Source organism: Poecilia reticulata, chromosome 6 (genome assembly GCF_904066995.2).
Source record: "Poecilia reticulata chromosome 6, P_reticulata-male-v2, whole genome shotgun sequence".
In the NCBI taxonomy this organism is placed as follows: Eukaryota; Metazoa; Chordata; class Actinopteri; order Cyprinodontiformes; family Poeciliidae; genus Poecilia; species Poecilia reticulata.
In genome coordinates, this window is record NC_088835.1 from 26,004,234 (window position 1) to 26,021,750 (window position 17,517).

Genomic DNA, 17,517 nt, shown 5'->3' on the forward strand with positions numbered 1-17,517 from the left:
AATGATGTCTGCAGCACAGCTCAACATCATAAGAAACTGTTAAGTATTAATGCACGACTGATGTGCTTTTCACTTGTTGCTTGTGAACAGATTGAGTTTAGTTTTGTGAAGCTCTACAAATCTGCATTGTGTCGTCATTGTCTTAGAGCGAGTAGATGTCATGAATAAATTTGACATTAAACATAATACAAGTTGAATAATCATTTTCAGCTTCCTTTTTAGCATTTGCATTTGGTAGCAGGATAAACTGACAAAGAAAATGCCGTATTTTAATTCCACAGAGAAAGTAATATAGTTTAAATGAGTAGGTACGGGAAACAAATGCTGGTATTTATGTCAGAGTTTTAGTATATCGGATATCGACTAAAAATTCAATATCTTGCATCCCTACTTTGAATTATTAACTGTTGTTATTGTCTAGATCAGTGTTTCTCAACCTTTTTCGGGCCAGCGCCCCCCTAGCCCTAATCCAGGTCCCTCACCGCCCCCCACCAAAGAATTTGTAGGCTACTTGCACTGACAATTATTTTATTATTAATGTTACTATCATTATTGTAGATGTTTTGAATCGGCGCACCGATTATGTTTTCCCGTACACTTCAGCGCGCCTTACGCTCCTTCACCTCGCTCACTTAACGGGGTAAATGTAGCGAGTTTTGCCCTAAACGTATCGGCGTCTGGAGGAGGGGGGTTGGGGGGAGGCGAGCACATGTTTCTACGCTCCTTCGTGGGGGGGCGCCGATTTATGGTTTCGCATCCACCTGAATAATGTGTAGTTGCGCTCCTGCCCATGACATTTCAACAGTATTATTTTACCTTTTATCTGGAAATAGTGTCTGTTTATTCTTGCCATACAGTCTCTGTATTAATTATGGCTCGAAAGGTCTTGCCATACCAGTTTATTCCTCCGTATTTACTTTAGTTTCTTAGTTTATTCTTGCATTTTGTTCTTCATTCATTTCCATTTAGTTTCCTTTGATTATTATTATCCTCTCTTGGTTTACTGCTATGTCCACTTTAGTTTCTTTCCTGTTGCTAGATTTATTTTATCGTTTATTGACCATCAGTAATTTTCACTCATCACCTGCTGCGCCTCCTAATCGTCATGTGTTTCACATCATGTGTTGATTTTTCACTGTTCAGCGTCGGATTCTCTGTTTTAATGCCATAATTCACATCTAGTTCTTCGCTCTGTTTTGCCCGCTTCTCGTGTTTCAGAGTTTTGCGCAATGTGCGCGGAGTTTTTTTTTTTAACTTCCTAAGGTGCGGTCGGGAAACATCGATGGGGGAAAGGCAGACTGACATAAACCTTTTAAAACAATGGAAACAATTTCTGCATTCTGATTATTGAAATTTAAAAGTGCTGTGTTGTTCTATCACCCCCGTTTCATACCGGACCACTTACAGCACCGTGTTAACGCTATAAAATGAACGCTCTCTATCGCGGTATCAACCGTGGAGGGATTTCTTTATTTAAATGGGTTCATTTTTCAGAGGGATACAAAGTCGTGATTTTAGTAATTACATGTTTATAAGAGCGATTTTCTGTTGTCCTTCCATGTTAGCGGGCAGCTTTCAAACGGAAATAAAACACTTTTTAGTATAAATTGCTGCTTTGACATGATCACAGAACTGCCAAAACATATGTAGCTTACATAAATACCAGACAAAGTGAATCACAGCAGCGTCATCAGCCGGTGTAAAGCTGAACTGATGCAGAGCGGAGCTGCGCCATGAAGCTACAAACACTGAATAGAAGAAGAGCTGCCAGTTGCAGCCAAGCATGATTTAATGTTACACAATACAGTTTTACCAAGTTGCTCAAAGTCTAAACTGGTATTGTTTTGGATTTAAGGTGTAAAGTTTACCTTCGACCAAACGCCCCCCAAAGGCATCCCAGCGCCCCCCTTTTGTAAAAATGTCCGCCAGCGCCCCCTGCCGGCCTCTTAACGCCCTCTGGGGGGCGGTACCGCCCACATTGAGAACTGCTGGTCTAGATAGAGGATGCAAGAAAACAACTCCAGATAATGTTGGACAATTGGTTTTCGCTGAAATTCAACTTGTCGATTCTAATTTTTGGGAGACATTTACGTCACATATACTTACTTACTTTAGCGCACAAATTGGGAGTATTTTGTTATTCCTTCATTTCCTGTTGATGCTTAAAAAGTGTTAGGTTTTCTTTTATTTTTTTTGCTGCATAGAGAATAAACAGAGCTGCCCCTCCTACATCTGTTGTTGTTTACTGCCGGTCAGCTGGATGAATGAAGCCTACTGTAATTTTTCCATGCTTGCTTTATGCTTTTATTTTTACTTGTGTCTATGCATCAATATTAAATAACAATAAACCAATAAATGTCATAGATAACCATGTTAATGTAATAAACGTGCTACAAGGATTTAGCCACAGAACCAATTGGTAATGAAAATGAAAGAAATTAGATTATGTCATATATAAGTGTGGAAAATTCTGTGCATGCTATATAGCTGTGATATTTTTACTCAATTATCAAAGACAATCTCATATTGACCAGTGTGTTTTTAGGTTTAAAACCTTTTTTTAAAGTTTGTGTAGATAGTTCAGACCTTATGGAAAAAAGGAAGTTTGTGTTGAACTGTAAAAGTGTTATTGGTGCATCTCAAGACAAGGTTTCCACGCATCCATTGAAAATCTTAGCTACAATTAAGACCTTAAAATGTCTTAAATTCAATTAGAAATGTGAGTTGGCCTTAAATATATTAATGACAGGTCTTAAATTTTGTGGCGGCAGACTGTTTTATGTTGTATATTCTATGTAGTGTATATTTCTAATTGGATACTGCTAACTAGCTGCTAAATACCTTTGCTAGCTAGCTTTTTGCGTCTATCTTGGGTAAGTGAAAATTTATTGCCAGTTTGTCTCCCGTATGATGCTACATTTGTTCTGTGCAAAAAATCTTGGCACTAACATTTACAAAATAGGCAGTCTCCTTTTGTACACTTCGGTTGTTATACAGGCCTTAAATCCAATTTATAATGGTCTTAAATTTCAGTTGGTGAAACCTGCAGAACCCCTGCAAGACAAAGGCAAATGTCTCTGTAATTAAAATGAGTGGAAAATTGTAAAAAGTGGATAAAATGGTTTGTGTGTTGATGGTTTTTGGTGTGGATACTTTAGCCAGCAGATGGGTTTTATGCCTTTTGTGTGCAGAAAGTACTGGGAATCGTCCAGTAGTTGGCTGCTACTACACATTTCAATCTTCAGTGCTATTTATTGTGTGTATGTCTGTCATTAATAAATAAGTGTGCACAATTTTACTTCTGCTCACTAAATTTATGCCTCATTGGCTCAATTGGGGAAAAACTATTTTTACAAGTAGTTTTGTCTGCTAAGCTTTTGTTGTTGTAGTTTTAAAATGGCTGCTCTCTGGGAGTAAATATTGTTAATATTTGCAGTTGACAATGGTTTTGATGAAAATAAGGATTGGTATGCTGTTTTTCTTTACCTTTTCTACGTAATTTGCATTTTAGAAAAAGTGTTTGATCTGTACTTTGGCTGCCTTTAAAGGATTACCAAGCGAAGACTTTCCCTCTATGTTTTCTGCACAGTATTGTGTACAAATTGCCATTCTGGCTACGGCTCCTGCAAATACAGAGGGTTTGCATGTATAAATCAAGTACATCATAAATCTTTGTGTGCATGGGGTGTGAAATTATCAGGGTACGGGCTTTCATCAGTCACATTTCAACATGAACCACCTTTTTATAATGGAACAGAAACATCCTTTATCATTTCTGTTGTTCTTTGGCTCAGTTGTCCTCATTTCCATCACTGTGATGAAGAGGAGGAGGCGGGGAGCAGGTCGGTGCCTCAGCTTATCTCCACATTCCTGCTCTCTTGTGTGGGGCACTGATAACTTCCTCTGCGCTGATTGAGTTCAGGAGCTGATTTCCTGCTTCTTGCGCTCAGTTCTCACAGAGGCTCTGCTGCTCAGGATCTCCGACTCCAGAGTCTGGAAATAGACATTGGTCACTCTGAGCGCTGAATATTAGACCTGGAATTTAATTTCTGAAAAACACAATTTGCACAGAGTATTGTGGGCTTTATTTGCCGTGGTTTGCAGTAAAATGCACTTTGGGTTTGGCTCCAAATAGCTGACAGACTGAGTAAGCAGCCGTATAATGGATATAAACCAGGGAGCTGCAGCCTCTTTAGAAGTTCGAGAGCTGAATATAAACTCCAGCTTTTAGGAACACCTGCTCTTTGTTGCTGCTCCAGGAATACTTCATCCAAAAGTTGTCTTTAAACAAAATCACAGATTCATTTAACAAAAGATAACTAGTTTTATGTGGTATGTTATGAAATTTCAAATAGTCAGTTATTTCAGTGAGCTTCCAAGTTAGACTTTGCCAATCATTATTTTTTTGTAATGATTTGTAGTCGGTGTAAAAATATTCCAACTGTATATGATTGTTTTTTAATTCCTGTCCAATGGATCCCAATGTTTAACACACAGTAAATACAAAATGCTGAATTTTCATTAGTAGAATGAAGGTTTATGTTTTAAAGAACCTGTTTAGCATTTAATAATCCAGCTCAGATTTCAAACTTTCTGATTCTTTTGGATCTTTGAAATACAAATTTGGATTTTTGAAATAATCATCAACTAATTTAGTATTAGATTAAGTATTGAGACATTAAAAAAGGCACTTTGCTAAAAGTACAACAAAGTCAGAACAGAAATTAAGCCAAAACTGTAAAAAATAAAAAAAATAAAAAATAAACATTTCGTATTTAATATAAAAAAATCCCCTATTTTTCTGTAAATATGTTCTATCCAGAACTCCTCTAGTGGCACAGTTTTAGCTTCACCTGGTTCAAACTCTTAAATTTTTTTTTAATAAAAATCACCTTTTGCAGTGTGATTATTAATTGGTTAATTGAAAAAATAGTAAATAAATCAGACTTTAACTATACTGACGTAAAGTCAAACAGAAAAGACTGACTTTTTCACATGTTGTTAAAACATGCAGATGTTTGCTACAAATGATCAAGCTCTATTGCTGCATCTTAGGCAATAAAATTTTTATTTTCTAACTTAAAGGGGAATTATTTGCATATTTCAATGCATTTCTAATAATGTATATAAAAAACTTAGGTGGTTAAATGAAATATTTACAGAATGTGGCAATTTTTTTAACCAACAATAATCGATTAGTAAAGTAATAATTAGTTGCAGCCCTGCATGCTTGTCCTCTCTCTCACCCAGAAACCATTTCATAACTACACAGTAACCCAGCTCTCTTCCTTGGTAGTACGGATGTGGGGTATGCAAATGATGCCGTTTCAGCAGTCTTTAGGAACAGTCTCATAAATGTCAGTTTTTTATAAGGAGCGATCCGTCAATGACGGGCAGCGCTTGAGGTTTAAGTGCACGAGGTTTAGCCGAGTGTGTTTCAGAATAAGCCACCCTGGGTTTTATGTGGCTAACCTTCAGTTCATGTCACCCACTGCGATAAAGTGCACAATAACTGTTGCCTGTTTGAACTCTATACCATAATACCAGTATGGTGAAATCGCTCTGGCTACATCTACTTTTTCAGCAATGCCTGTGCTGAACTCTTTTATTATAACGCTCGTATCTTATGTTTTTCATAAGAAGTACTAGAGTTCAAGCATGATTGCAAGTGCTGCAAAAGCTCAAATTTGCCTCAGGATGAATTCTTCTGTCTGTTCAATCATGCAGGATGCTCTTACAAAGAAAACATGCAAGCATTAGTATTGTAAACCAACTCCTGTTCAGACACAAAGGAAAACAGATAATCCAGAAGTGTTGTGCCACAATGTCCTCTAAACGCCGAATGTAAGTAAATCTCAAACGGCTGAAGCCTTGTAAGTTGACCTTGTGACGCCAAATCCTGCTGAGCCGGACCGTAAAGAAGCTCCATCTTTCTGCGCTGCAGCTTTCCAGTGAACAGATCCAAAATGCTCTGTGTAATCCTGAAAGCGTTCTCTTACCGATGCAACGTTGAATGACATGTTTATAAAAATCAGCTGATAAAAAAACAGATTTTTGAAAACTCAGCCAGTGTCGGAGGTCATGCACACCAGAGCAACAAGGTTGGGCAAAGACCTGCATGGTGTGCACTGCATGTTAGTGTAACTTTTAAACAAGATCTGTTATATTTGACTTGATTTAGATCTTTGGTTACACTTTACAATAAGATGGCTTCTATAGTTTGTAGATATGTTATGAAATCATCTATAAACACCCTTATAAGTGGGCCTGTCGCAATAAGAAATAAATCAGTTAATTAGATGATAAATTAAAACAGGTTCATTAATTTCTATTTGCATAATTTATTGTTTTTCTCTTTCTACCTAAAACTTGAAGACGCCAAACTCAACTAGCCCTTTTTTGAAGTACAGTTTTGTTTACAGAGACTTTATAATTCATTTTATCTGTTATTTCTGTTGTTTTATTTATTTTGGATATTTAAAATGTCTTCCAGTTCCAGTGTTAAAACTGTCATTTGAGGAGTTTTTGTGGTTTTTGTATACATCTTAAATGCATATATTTTGTACAGTTTTATCTTAATTACTGCTCCAAATATGTTCTTTACTTTAGAAAATGGCCCTTTTGAGTTTGCATACTCTAGTTAGCAATTAATAAATTAGTTGACGAATACTTCAACTAATTTGAAGTATTCAATAAATGACGATTAGCCCCATTTATTGTTTCAGTCCAACAAAATAAAGTAAATGAACTTTAGGTGTAAAAATGCTCTTAGGGAACATGAAGAACAAACGGCATCAATGAGTTAAGTTATTGAGAAGTCTAAAACAGCATTAGGTTATAAAACAAAACCTTAAATGCCTCACGGCGTTCTGCTCCATCCATCATCAGCAGGAACAAGGAAGCCTGTCAGAGTAATGGAAAGATGGATGGAGCTAAAACTAAGGATGAAACTGGAAGAAAACTTGCTGCAAAGACTTGAGACTGGTTCGATACCAGCAGGACCAAATAACGTAAACACAGCCAGAGCTGCAGGAAAAGCTTCACATGAACGCTTTCGTGTTAAAAGGATTCAGTCACAGTTCAGAATCTGTGGTAAGATGTTGAAGCTCTCTGTCCCAGATATCTGACTAAACTATTAGTCATTGGACAAAAAGTTTAATCGGCGGCTGTAGAATGTCCAGAAATATTTAAGTGTTTTTTTTTTTTTTCCAGATGGAAAATTTTTATGTTCAACACAAAGTATATATATTTTTTTAATGTTCAACAAGTTTTACTGAAAATCAGACCTGGATTCATCCAAATCTGCATTTCATTAATTTTATAAAACTAATAAAACCTCAATACAGCAAAAGTTGTCAAATAAATGCTGAACCAAATCTTGTTTTTGTTTCTAAGAATAGACGAGAACAATTTTATTTAAAAAAATATTTTGTGGCCATAGTACACTTCACACATGACAGTTTTGGCCCAGTAGACAAAAAGTTGCCAATCGCACTTTTTAGATTTCTACTTCTATAAAAACATGACATTTTCCTTCATATGGGTCTATCACACAAGATCCCAAGTAAATGTGTTGAAGTTTAGTGTTTAGGTGACAAACTGTGGAAGCTTTGAAAGGAAGTGTAATTGATGTTTCTCACTTTGACTTTCCACGTTGCTCTATAGTTTAATTGTGCTTTCCTCTTGCAAACTAAATCAGTTTTTTATATAACTTTAGAGGTACATCACAAATTAATGTTATGTTTTTTCTTTTAACTCATTAAAACTGTTATCTTCGTCAATTACTCGGACATGTCATTCAGATTTAGCTCCAGTTTCGTTCATCCAACTAGTTGATCTGTCATCTGAATCAGTTGCTGCAGTACTTTTTCAAGAGGTTGCTCTTTCTAACTGAATCTTGATGACTTGCAGTATTTTTTTTTTTTTTTTTTTTTTTTGCAACAGTTGGTACGAGCAGGTACCAACTTTTATTTCTTTTGAAAGTAAAATGATCTGTGGTTAAACACAATCTGCCAGTGATGCTAAAATAAGTTTAAAAACGTTTCAGACGACTCCTCCTTAGCATGGTTCTGGTCCGTTTGCCGTGTTGTGGGGAGGCTTTCTTTATATAACCCTTTATTTACAATGAGTCAGGCATTTAAGGTCAGATTAAGTGATGGGTTTTACTTTTATTTAGCTTTAGTCGGAAAGTGATTTATTTATGAACAGCTTCTGTTTACTGACCATAAAGCTGTGCATCTTTTGCAAAGTGTCACTTACAATATTCCCTTAATTCATGCATGTGTTGCAGCACAAATGAGGAGGAGGAGGATAGTGATAACTACACATTTTGAGCCACATGGTGGATCGGTTTGGCCCGGCAGCGTGAGGGTTAAGTCCGATACAGCAGTTTACACTGCGGATGGATTTTCGCTAGTACAGAGGAGTCCCAGGCTGTAGCGGAACTGCAGATCCCTCACAGATTGTTGCCAAGCTGGAGGGGATTTTTGATCCCTTGAGCGTGGAAGAGCTGAGTTTGAGGGAGCAAAGCGTTTGCGGGAGAGATGCCGGGTAAGAACGCAGACCCGCGCGGGACGCAGGAACTGTCGGGGAGTCGCTGTTGGGTGTGTTTCATAACCTCTCACCTGTGCTCGTAAATCCATCCTGTGGCTTTTTTTTTTTTTTTTTTTTTTTTTTGAGCTAAGGAAGGTGGGGGTCAGTCCCTCCCAGCACTGATTGGTGCGGTCATGCGCTGCTGCTGATGTGCGTCTGCTGGAATCTCCTGCTGGATTTACAAAAGGAGTAGCTAGATGCTGAGGACACTTTTGTCTGTTGTTTGTAATGACCCGAACGTAAGTACCCCCTTGTCTTCCGCATGCAACGCCTTAGTATGAAGTCGAAGATGACGACTCGCCTACGTCATTATAGCTTTCACTGTTTTTAGTGACTCACAGTGTACTTTCACGTCAGCCTGATTTCTTTGTCTTGACCTTGGTACAGACATTGCTGCGTCCTCGTGTAGAACCGCAGTACAGTGTCTTTCCATGATGTTGCATGTGCAGAGTGTCACTTTTATCTCAGGGGACCCCCCCCACCACCCCACTGTGACTAGTGGGAAGGTATGAGCCCTCATTAGCATTTGGCTGCGTTCTCAGACAGAAGCAGGAGAGTTTCAGCAGTTGTCAGCACTTTGCAGCACATCGATTTCACTTTCTGAAGTGATCAATCATCTTATTTTCTTTTATTGCCTCACTGCCAGCAGCCGTGCTGGAGCGTAGTCCTGTTGTCATCCGTCTCTGGTCGCAGTGGAAGTTGAAAAGGGTTGAGGGAAAAAGTTGTTTTGACTGAGCAATTTGTTTATTACCTCTGTAGTCATTTGCATCATGCCCGTTGCTGGTTAGCACATACATTTTGATTGTCATATGAATATTTTTCTGTAATATTAACCATGTTTTGGTATGAACATCATCTGCACTGGGACTCTAGATATTTTCTGAGCAGCTCTTGCCTCCGTTTGTCTCGTCAAAGTCTTGCAGAGAAATTCAAGAAATGGGGCCTGGCGATACAGTGAATGTATTTCCTTTGCCATATTGCATCATTTGTTTCAGTCAGGCCGTTGCTATTCCATACAACGAGATCTTATTAAATGTTCTGCAGTGTTCATGCTGCAAGTTTGCCTTAAATCACTCTGTTGCTGCATCACAATGGCAGAATTAATGAGAGCTATTTTTAGCCTGTCCGTTCCCAGAGCGCTGTGAATTGAATAAGACTCAGCCGTACCTCTAAACCATACTACAGCAAAAAGAAAAAAGAATGTAATCTTTGTCAGAGCATTCAGCAGCCCACCAAATTGCCTCCCACCCCTCGGTAGATGAAATGTTATTTAGTTTTTTTTCCCTAAGTGAGTTGAGGGAGACTGCGCTCTGTAATTTTAATGAGACTTTTAACCGAATGCAGGATTAAAAAGCATCGTTTTTTTATCTGCTGTGCTGGACTGGTGCTGTGATGACAAAGCGGTGATCTTCACGGTTGTTTGCATTAACATTCACCTGTATCAGACAAAGTCTTACAGTTGATTTGACAGTGTGAGAAGTTATGCTTTTCAGGAGAATATAATTAACCATCGTCTGATTTTGAGCTGCTCTTAAAGTTTCTGTCATCATAACAGCTCCAGTAATTGGAGGCATTTTCTTATGTCTGCACTCTAACAGAGTTTATACGCAGTAAACAGATACAGGTTCAAGTCAATGTTGATTTCTCTTGAAGAAATGTAATTAGCAGCCTTCAGGATGCATGTTTATTGCTTTCCTCCCATGAGAGGTCATTAAATATGCATTTGTATATGCATATTTATGCTAAGGACATGCTGCTGTGTGAAAATGGTTGTTTTAAAGTTTCATTATCATTTAAAGAGAGACACAAATGTGACATTTAAGCCAGTTTTAACACATTATTCTGGTGATTAGTCCAACTAGAGTGGCTAGCTTTGCTAAAACAAAGCTTTGAGCTGCTTTTGTTTATGTTTCACCTTCTTATTATCTCCTCACAGTGTGTCTCTCTGCAGCCTGAACATTATGCAGATCCGTGTTTCCTTTAATTTATGCACCTCTCTGATTCTGAAAGTGACTAACTTTGATTCAGTAACCCTCACTACTTCCTCACCAAAGAGTGTCTAAAATCAAGCCCTTAAAATAAATCCATTAGAAAAATGCAAGTAATGTCATTTTTTAAATTTTGTTATGTCAGGACTATTTTATCTCGTATTCTATGTAGTTTAGTTTTTTTGTGGGGCTACCAGCGCTAACTTGCTCCCAATATCCTAGGCAGCTAGATTTTTATATCCATCACTGATATGAGTAAATCTACTGCCAGTTGGCAGGACAATGCTTGTTTTTGCCACTGGATGCTTCAGTCATCCTGTTTGAAAAAGATGATCTATAGAAGGAGAATTACATTTTCTTTTTATATTTCTTAAATTTGATTAATAATTGTCTTAAAAAGTCTTAAATTTGAGTTGGTGAAGCATGCAGAAACCATGCATGGGGTTCACTGTACTTTGGTAGAGGTGCAAAATAAATTTCTCTTGTATTATCTTTGACATAAATGCATATTGGGTAGCTGTTTTCAACTACCTGATGTTTCTGTAATACATTTGCCAATGCTGTTGGTAAGAGCACAAGAGAAGCTAATTCATATGTTTGCAGCTGCTTCTCTTGCTCCAGCAAAACCGAGTTTATTCTTGGCTGCGTACGACATGACGAAGAGTTGTTTTTTTTCTTCTGGTTTTTGATGGTTTGTTTTGTCGCACGGGTCTTGGAAGATTTGAATCCAACATTCTTTCATGCAGACAACAGTGTCTGCTACAAGATATGCTGATGCTGTTTGGTATGTTTGATTTATAACCCAATGAAATGGCAATGAAAGTAGGGGGAACTACCATCATGCATTGTTCAGGACAACAGTTGGTTGCCTGAACAGTACACCCATTTTACACCATAGGTATAAAATGGTAGGCCAGGAGTGCCCAAAGTCAGTCCTGGAGGGCCGGCATCCTGCACGTTTTAGTTCTCTCCCTCAACGTTTTCAGCATGTCGATGTTCTTTTGAAACCTTCTAATGAGCCATCATTGGATCCAGGTGCATTAAATCAGGGAGAGAACTAAAACATGCAGGATGCCGGCCCTCCAGGACCGACTTTGGGTTCCACTGTGGTAGACGGACATTATCTATGATGTTTTAGAAAACAGTTTGTTTTCATAGGCCGGAACCACTGTGGTAGACAGACATTATCTGTGATGTTTTAGAAAACTCCCAGCTTGTGGGTCAAGACATGTGATTCTGCTGCCCTCCCAAATGTTCTTTGGTTTCATGCATAGAAAAGGAAGAAGTTACTTTATCAAAACAATTCCCAGATGTAATAAAATACAATTTAATGTCACTGTATGCTTATAAAATTACAATAAATTACATGTTGGTTTAATGTTTTCCTTGGCTTCAATAAGTATGTAAACAAAACCAAGTTATTGCATGTTGCTTGTTTTCTTTATATCTTTTTCTGTTATTTTATTAAGCATCTTTGCTAATTGTTTTGCCATAGGAAAAGGCTTTTGTCTTTGTCATCCATGATCACCATCACAATTTACTTTTTTAAGTTTTGGTTTTTGTCATTTGACCCAACACAGTCCCTCTTGACCAGTTCGTTCCTCCATCCTGGAGCATGTTGTCCATCTGTGTTGTAATGCTGGCAGCTGAGAGTTCGGCGGTTGTAATCCCCCGAAGCATGACCCAACCAACATGGTGGCTGCCAGTTCTGGCTCTGGCATGTGGCATGAAGCATTTTCTTGGCCCGGGTTGTTTGTATCTAAAGGGTGCACACTGACATTTTCACCAAAATTCACTTGCGATAGTGGACAATCTCTTCCTGATAGTTTGCTTGGATGGGTATCCAAGCAATGCTGCTTAAATGTTAGGTATAAAATAAAAGTGAAAAGTATTGTTTGTCTTTAAATGTGGCTGGGTTGTTTCAAGACCTCCCACGTTTGAAAGGAGCCTTCAGACGTGTCCTGAAAATGTCAGGCTTCTCGAGCAATGCCACATTAGTCCCCTGTGTTACCAGAGCAACAAGCTGAGCAATTACATCCCTGAACTGAAAGATGTGTGCAGGAGAAAGGTAAACACAACACATGGGGATCTGCACAGCAGGAACAAATATGTTGCTTTTTATTATTCTTTACCTCTTGATTTGAATATAATTGGTCAGACATGGTTCACATTCTATTATAAAATAAATAAATCACTGCATGGAGTTAAAAAATTGTATTTTCTTTTGCTTTTGTTGAATTGAGCTTTAGATTGATTCAGCTCTAAATACAGGGTTTCCTCTGCATGTAATTGATCGTGTTGTGGCAAAATAAAAGCTGTCAGTTTTTTTATTTTTTTATTTTTTTATATATATATGTTCAAGTTTTCCCCCAGAAAACTTGCTAAGCCCGGTGGCTGGGTGGTTGTGTGGTCATTTATCCAGCGGCCTGCCGTGTTCTTGAGTTACAAAAATGTTTAAAGTTGACAAGAAATTTGAAAATATCACCTGATAATTATGTGTTATTGGAAGATTAATGCCTGAACACCAACTATACAGTCTTAAAAATGCAAACATTAAAATAAATAAGCAATGCTTAGCCTGGTGGGGGCACAAGTAAAGCCTTGTGGCCTGCCAGGCTTATAATACATTGGGGAAAATCCTGATGTTAAAAATATGTAAATAGATATGTTGCAGTTATTAAAGCAGTTAATAAAGTAAAACAAGCTCAATAATTTCCATTTACATGATTTATCGTTTCTCTATTTTCTCTCTTTCTACCAAAAATTGGATGTTAAAAGTCTTCAGTCTGGTGCTTTTGTCTCATCTATCCTTTTTTTAAGGATAGTTTTGTTTACGGAAACTGCATAATTCATTGTATTTGTTTTTTTTTTTTTTGTATTTTGGATATTTAAAATGTCTTCCAGTTCTGGTGTTAAACGTTCATTAGGATTTAAAGTTTACTGATCTTTGAGAATGTGTTCTTACATTATAATGTCATTACCTTTATGCTACTTGAAAATGGTCTCAAAACGGCAATATTACCATTTATCGCAATAACGTCAATTTATCATCCAGCAAAACTGACTGAAATTGGCTTAAATGTTAAGAATATACATATATGTGTGCAAACATATACTAATCAAAGTCAGAGTTTGAAATGAATTTAAATATCATAAAATGTTAACATTTACTTTATAAACCAATGCCGCCGGCTCCTGCCTGTCTGGCTACTGTGTGCTGCGCTGCTTTCAGGAGTGAAGTAAGACTAGTCCGAAGTAGAAGGAGAGAAAAAGAAGAAATGGTACCTAGTGAATGTTGTAAAAGAATGTTGCATTTGAACACTAATGTAGTTAATAAATATAGTTTCACCTTTATGTGTCTCCCTGGTCATCCCACCACCACCGTCCATCCATCCATTTTCTTTTACCCTTGTCCCTCAGTGGGGTCGGGAGGGTTGCTGGTGCCTATCTCCAGCTGGCGTGCCGGGCGGGAGGCGGGGTCACCCTGGACAGGTCGCCAGTCTGTCGCAGGGCAACACAGAGACACACAGGACACACAACCATGCACACACACACTCACACCTAGGGGCAATTTGGAAAGGCCAATTAACCTGACAGTCATGTTTTGGGATGTGGGAGGAAACTGGAGTACCCGGAGAAAACCCACGCATGCACAGGGAGAGCATGCAAACTCCACGCAGAAAGACCGGGGCCGGGAATCGAACCCAGAACCTTCTTGCTGCAAGGCAACAGCTCTACCAACTGTGCCACTGTGCAGCCCCCCCCCACCACCACCGTTTAAAAAAAATCCTAGAGGAAACCCTGAAATAGGATCAGTGCATGATCTCTTTAGCTTTTGCACAATGCCAAAAAGATCCAGGTGTAAATCCCAGTGGTTTAAACCTTCCCCAAAAATCCTTGTTGGTATTCAGGAATTGTTTTTCCATGTTTCCTAATTGCTCTCCATTCTGTTTAAAAGATCAAAAGGAGTCGTCTCGTTCAAACTTTTGTTCCTCCCTCCCCCTTCGCTTTGTGTTTGTAACACCATCAGCTGCTATCTGGGTTTGCGGTTGATGCTGCCAAGCTGGGAACGTCTGGGGCCACTTTTGGCAATTTACTAAGCTGCCTGTGTTCCCAGACGCCAGCTGATGTTTGGCGTTTGGCCGACAGGTCGTAACAGACGCAGAGATGATGTGCTGAAGGAGGCTCTGTTGGTCAAACAAAAAACAGCTCAGAACCGCAGACCTAAGCTTTCCTATTCCTACATGCACACTGCAAAAACACAAAATCTTACCAAGTATTTTTGGACTAGTTTCTACTGCAAATGTCTTAGTGCATTTGAAATGAGACAAAACTAACTTATCAATAACCTTTCACCAAGATATAGGAGCTTGTTTTAAGTCGATGATTCCTTAATATTGATAAAGTTCTAGTTCCTTTGGCAGACTATTTCACTTCACATGAGAATAATGTCTTATTAATACATATGCAGCTTCTGGATGCTTTGACCCAGATATCACTGCAAAAACACAAAATCTTACCAAGTATTTTTGGTTTAGTTTCTAGAGCAAATATCTCTGTTCACTTGAAATAAAACAAACCTAATGTACAAGTAACTTTTCATCAAGATATACAGGCTTGTTTTCAGAAAATAATTCCTTAATATTGATGAAAAAGTACCAGTTTCATTGGCAGATTATTTCACTTAAGAAAATTTTTCCTGTGCTATAGGTTAATTTATCTGCCAATGGATCTAGAACTTTTTCCCTCAATACGAAGGAATTTTTTACTTAAAACAAGAAAAGTTACTTGTACGTTAGTTTTGTTTTATTTCAAGTGTACTAAGATATTTGCACCTTTCTGGAAAGTAAACCAAAAATAAGTCAGATTTAGCTTTTTTGCAGTGTAGTCATTTCTAACTGGCCTTGTAGTCATAGGCTTTGTTTGTAAAACATGGACAGAAACATTAAAAGGTTTAGTTTGAATAAAATAGGTCATTTTTCCTGTTTTGTCTCCTCTGACGGGTCGATCAGCAGGACAGATTCTGTTTGTGTTTCTTTGTATGAACTCAAAGAAAAGCATAGTGCATAAAAAAAGAATCATCTTTTAATTTCTTTTATTTTGGACTCAAAAAGGAGCTGCTCAGTGTATTGAATTGCTGCTGTCAATGTGTCTCAATGCCAAAAGACTGCTTTAGATGCAAAATCTGGTGGGCTGTTATATTTCATGCACAAAGCATTCACATTGCTTGCCAATAAAATATATTTTGGGCGTCTACTGACCTTTATGTGCTTCATAAATCCTCGCAAATTGATCCCTCTGCTTGAGCTTCCTCACATTCTGTTGCACAAAGGGAAATTTTGGGTTTTTGTGTGTGGAGAATTGTCCTAAAAGTCGTAATCTAACACATGAAGCTTACAGGATTGATCAGATTCGATGTAGTTGTGCAAGTAGAAATCTGCCTTAAAGGGATGGGCCTAATAATGTTTTATATGCAGCTGTTTAATGCTTCACAGAAATGCAGTGGATGTGAAATTACATCAAAGTGTCTTTTTAGTTTTTGTGGCTTTTATTTTCAAGGCTGCTTCAGTGAATCTCCATTATCTGGTGGTTTCATTTTGGTTTTTATTATAAATATTTCTTGCTATTGTGATGCATTGTGAACACTGAACCTTGTACTATAGATCTAATATAAAGAACGAAGCTGAACAGCAGTTTTTAAAAAAAAAAAAAAAACCAAACTGAGTTGCTGTTAGTGAAATTTTACATTTTAAATTAATTGTCTGTTAGATGCCAAGAAAAAGGGGGAAGTGAATTTAGCTTTTATTTTATTAAGAGGAATGCTTTGTCTCTAAGGTTTTTGTTTTCCCCAGGTCTTAAAATGATGTTTCTGCACCCAGAATTTAATGTTAAAGTTTATAAAAAGTGCAGTTTTAAAAGAAGAAAATACAGCTTTACTTTGAAACGTTGCATCTGAGCCTGAAGTAGAGATAAATGTGCTTGTTTGGACTTGTGCTTCAGAATTGAACCAGGATGTTATTATGGTTTAATTTTAATATTTGCATGAAGATATGTGTTTTTTTATTTTTGTGAGCTCCATGCTTTTTGAAATTGCTTTTTGTGTTTATTTCAGGTCAGCTCTGGCTTTAATGATTGGTTAAATAGTGTCTATTTGTTTTAAAAGCTGTTAAATGTATTTTTGATGTAAGGAAAGTATTGAATTCCTATATTTTTAATCCAAACCAAAGTGTTAAAAGACGCTTCTTTTCCTCTTGCTTCTGTGATCATGTTGACAATCAGGCTAAAACCGTTTGGCAGCTTTTAGCTCGTTGGATGTGAACAGCATCTGAACCTTCGGAGCTGAAAACTTTTCTTCTTCTTCTGTCTTTCAGAGTGCAGCGATGGAGGAGACAGTCATTTGGGAACAGCACACAGTTACACTACACAGGGTAAGGCATTCGCTCTTTTCTCCTTCCTGTTTCCTGGGTCAAAGTCAGTAAGGATATTTTACAGATACTATTCAAGTAAAATATGACGTTGTAGAAATGTAGATTTATTTCTGTAACTCAATTCTCCAGGCAAGAATTGAGTTTTTTTGGGTTCTATTTGCGAAATGCCAGAAAACTAATATTTTGTAGCTTTCTTTGTATATTTAAGCATTATTTTGTTTTATTTATATTTCCTTCCAATTCATGTAAAGCACTTTGAACTGCTTTGGTGCTGAAAATGTGCCATGTAAATAACATTACCTTATCTTAAAACTTGCATTTAAAGTGCATTAAAAGTGTCATTATTTCCTGAATGACACTTCATAACAGTCATAAATGTTTAGGAAGACTCCTTCAAATAAAGCGCTTTGTGTGATTCCATCAGCGTTTGCTAATGATTCTGACTTTAACCTTATCTCATTTACATGTGAACCATTTTAAGTGATAGGTGACACATTTGATTCCGTTAA

General features: G+C 37.6%; 1 protein-coding gene across 12 annotated transcripts in view; it reads left to right on the forward strand.

The window, feature by feature from the left end:
* The window catches only part of tjp1b (tight junction protein 1b), a 107,183-nt gene that overhangs the window by 61,571 nt on the left and 28,095 nt on the right, over positions 1-17,517 (forward strand). For all 12 annotated transcript variants that reach the window (XM_081608265.1, XM_008412003.2, XM_008411994.2 and 9 more), the window contains one exon: positions 16,952-17,008. In XM_081608265.1, coding sequence (XP_081464391.1) covers positions 16,952-17,008 — 57 coding nt within the window. The remainder of the gene's footprint in view (positions 1-16,951; positions 17,009-17,517) is intronic.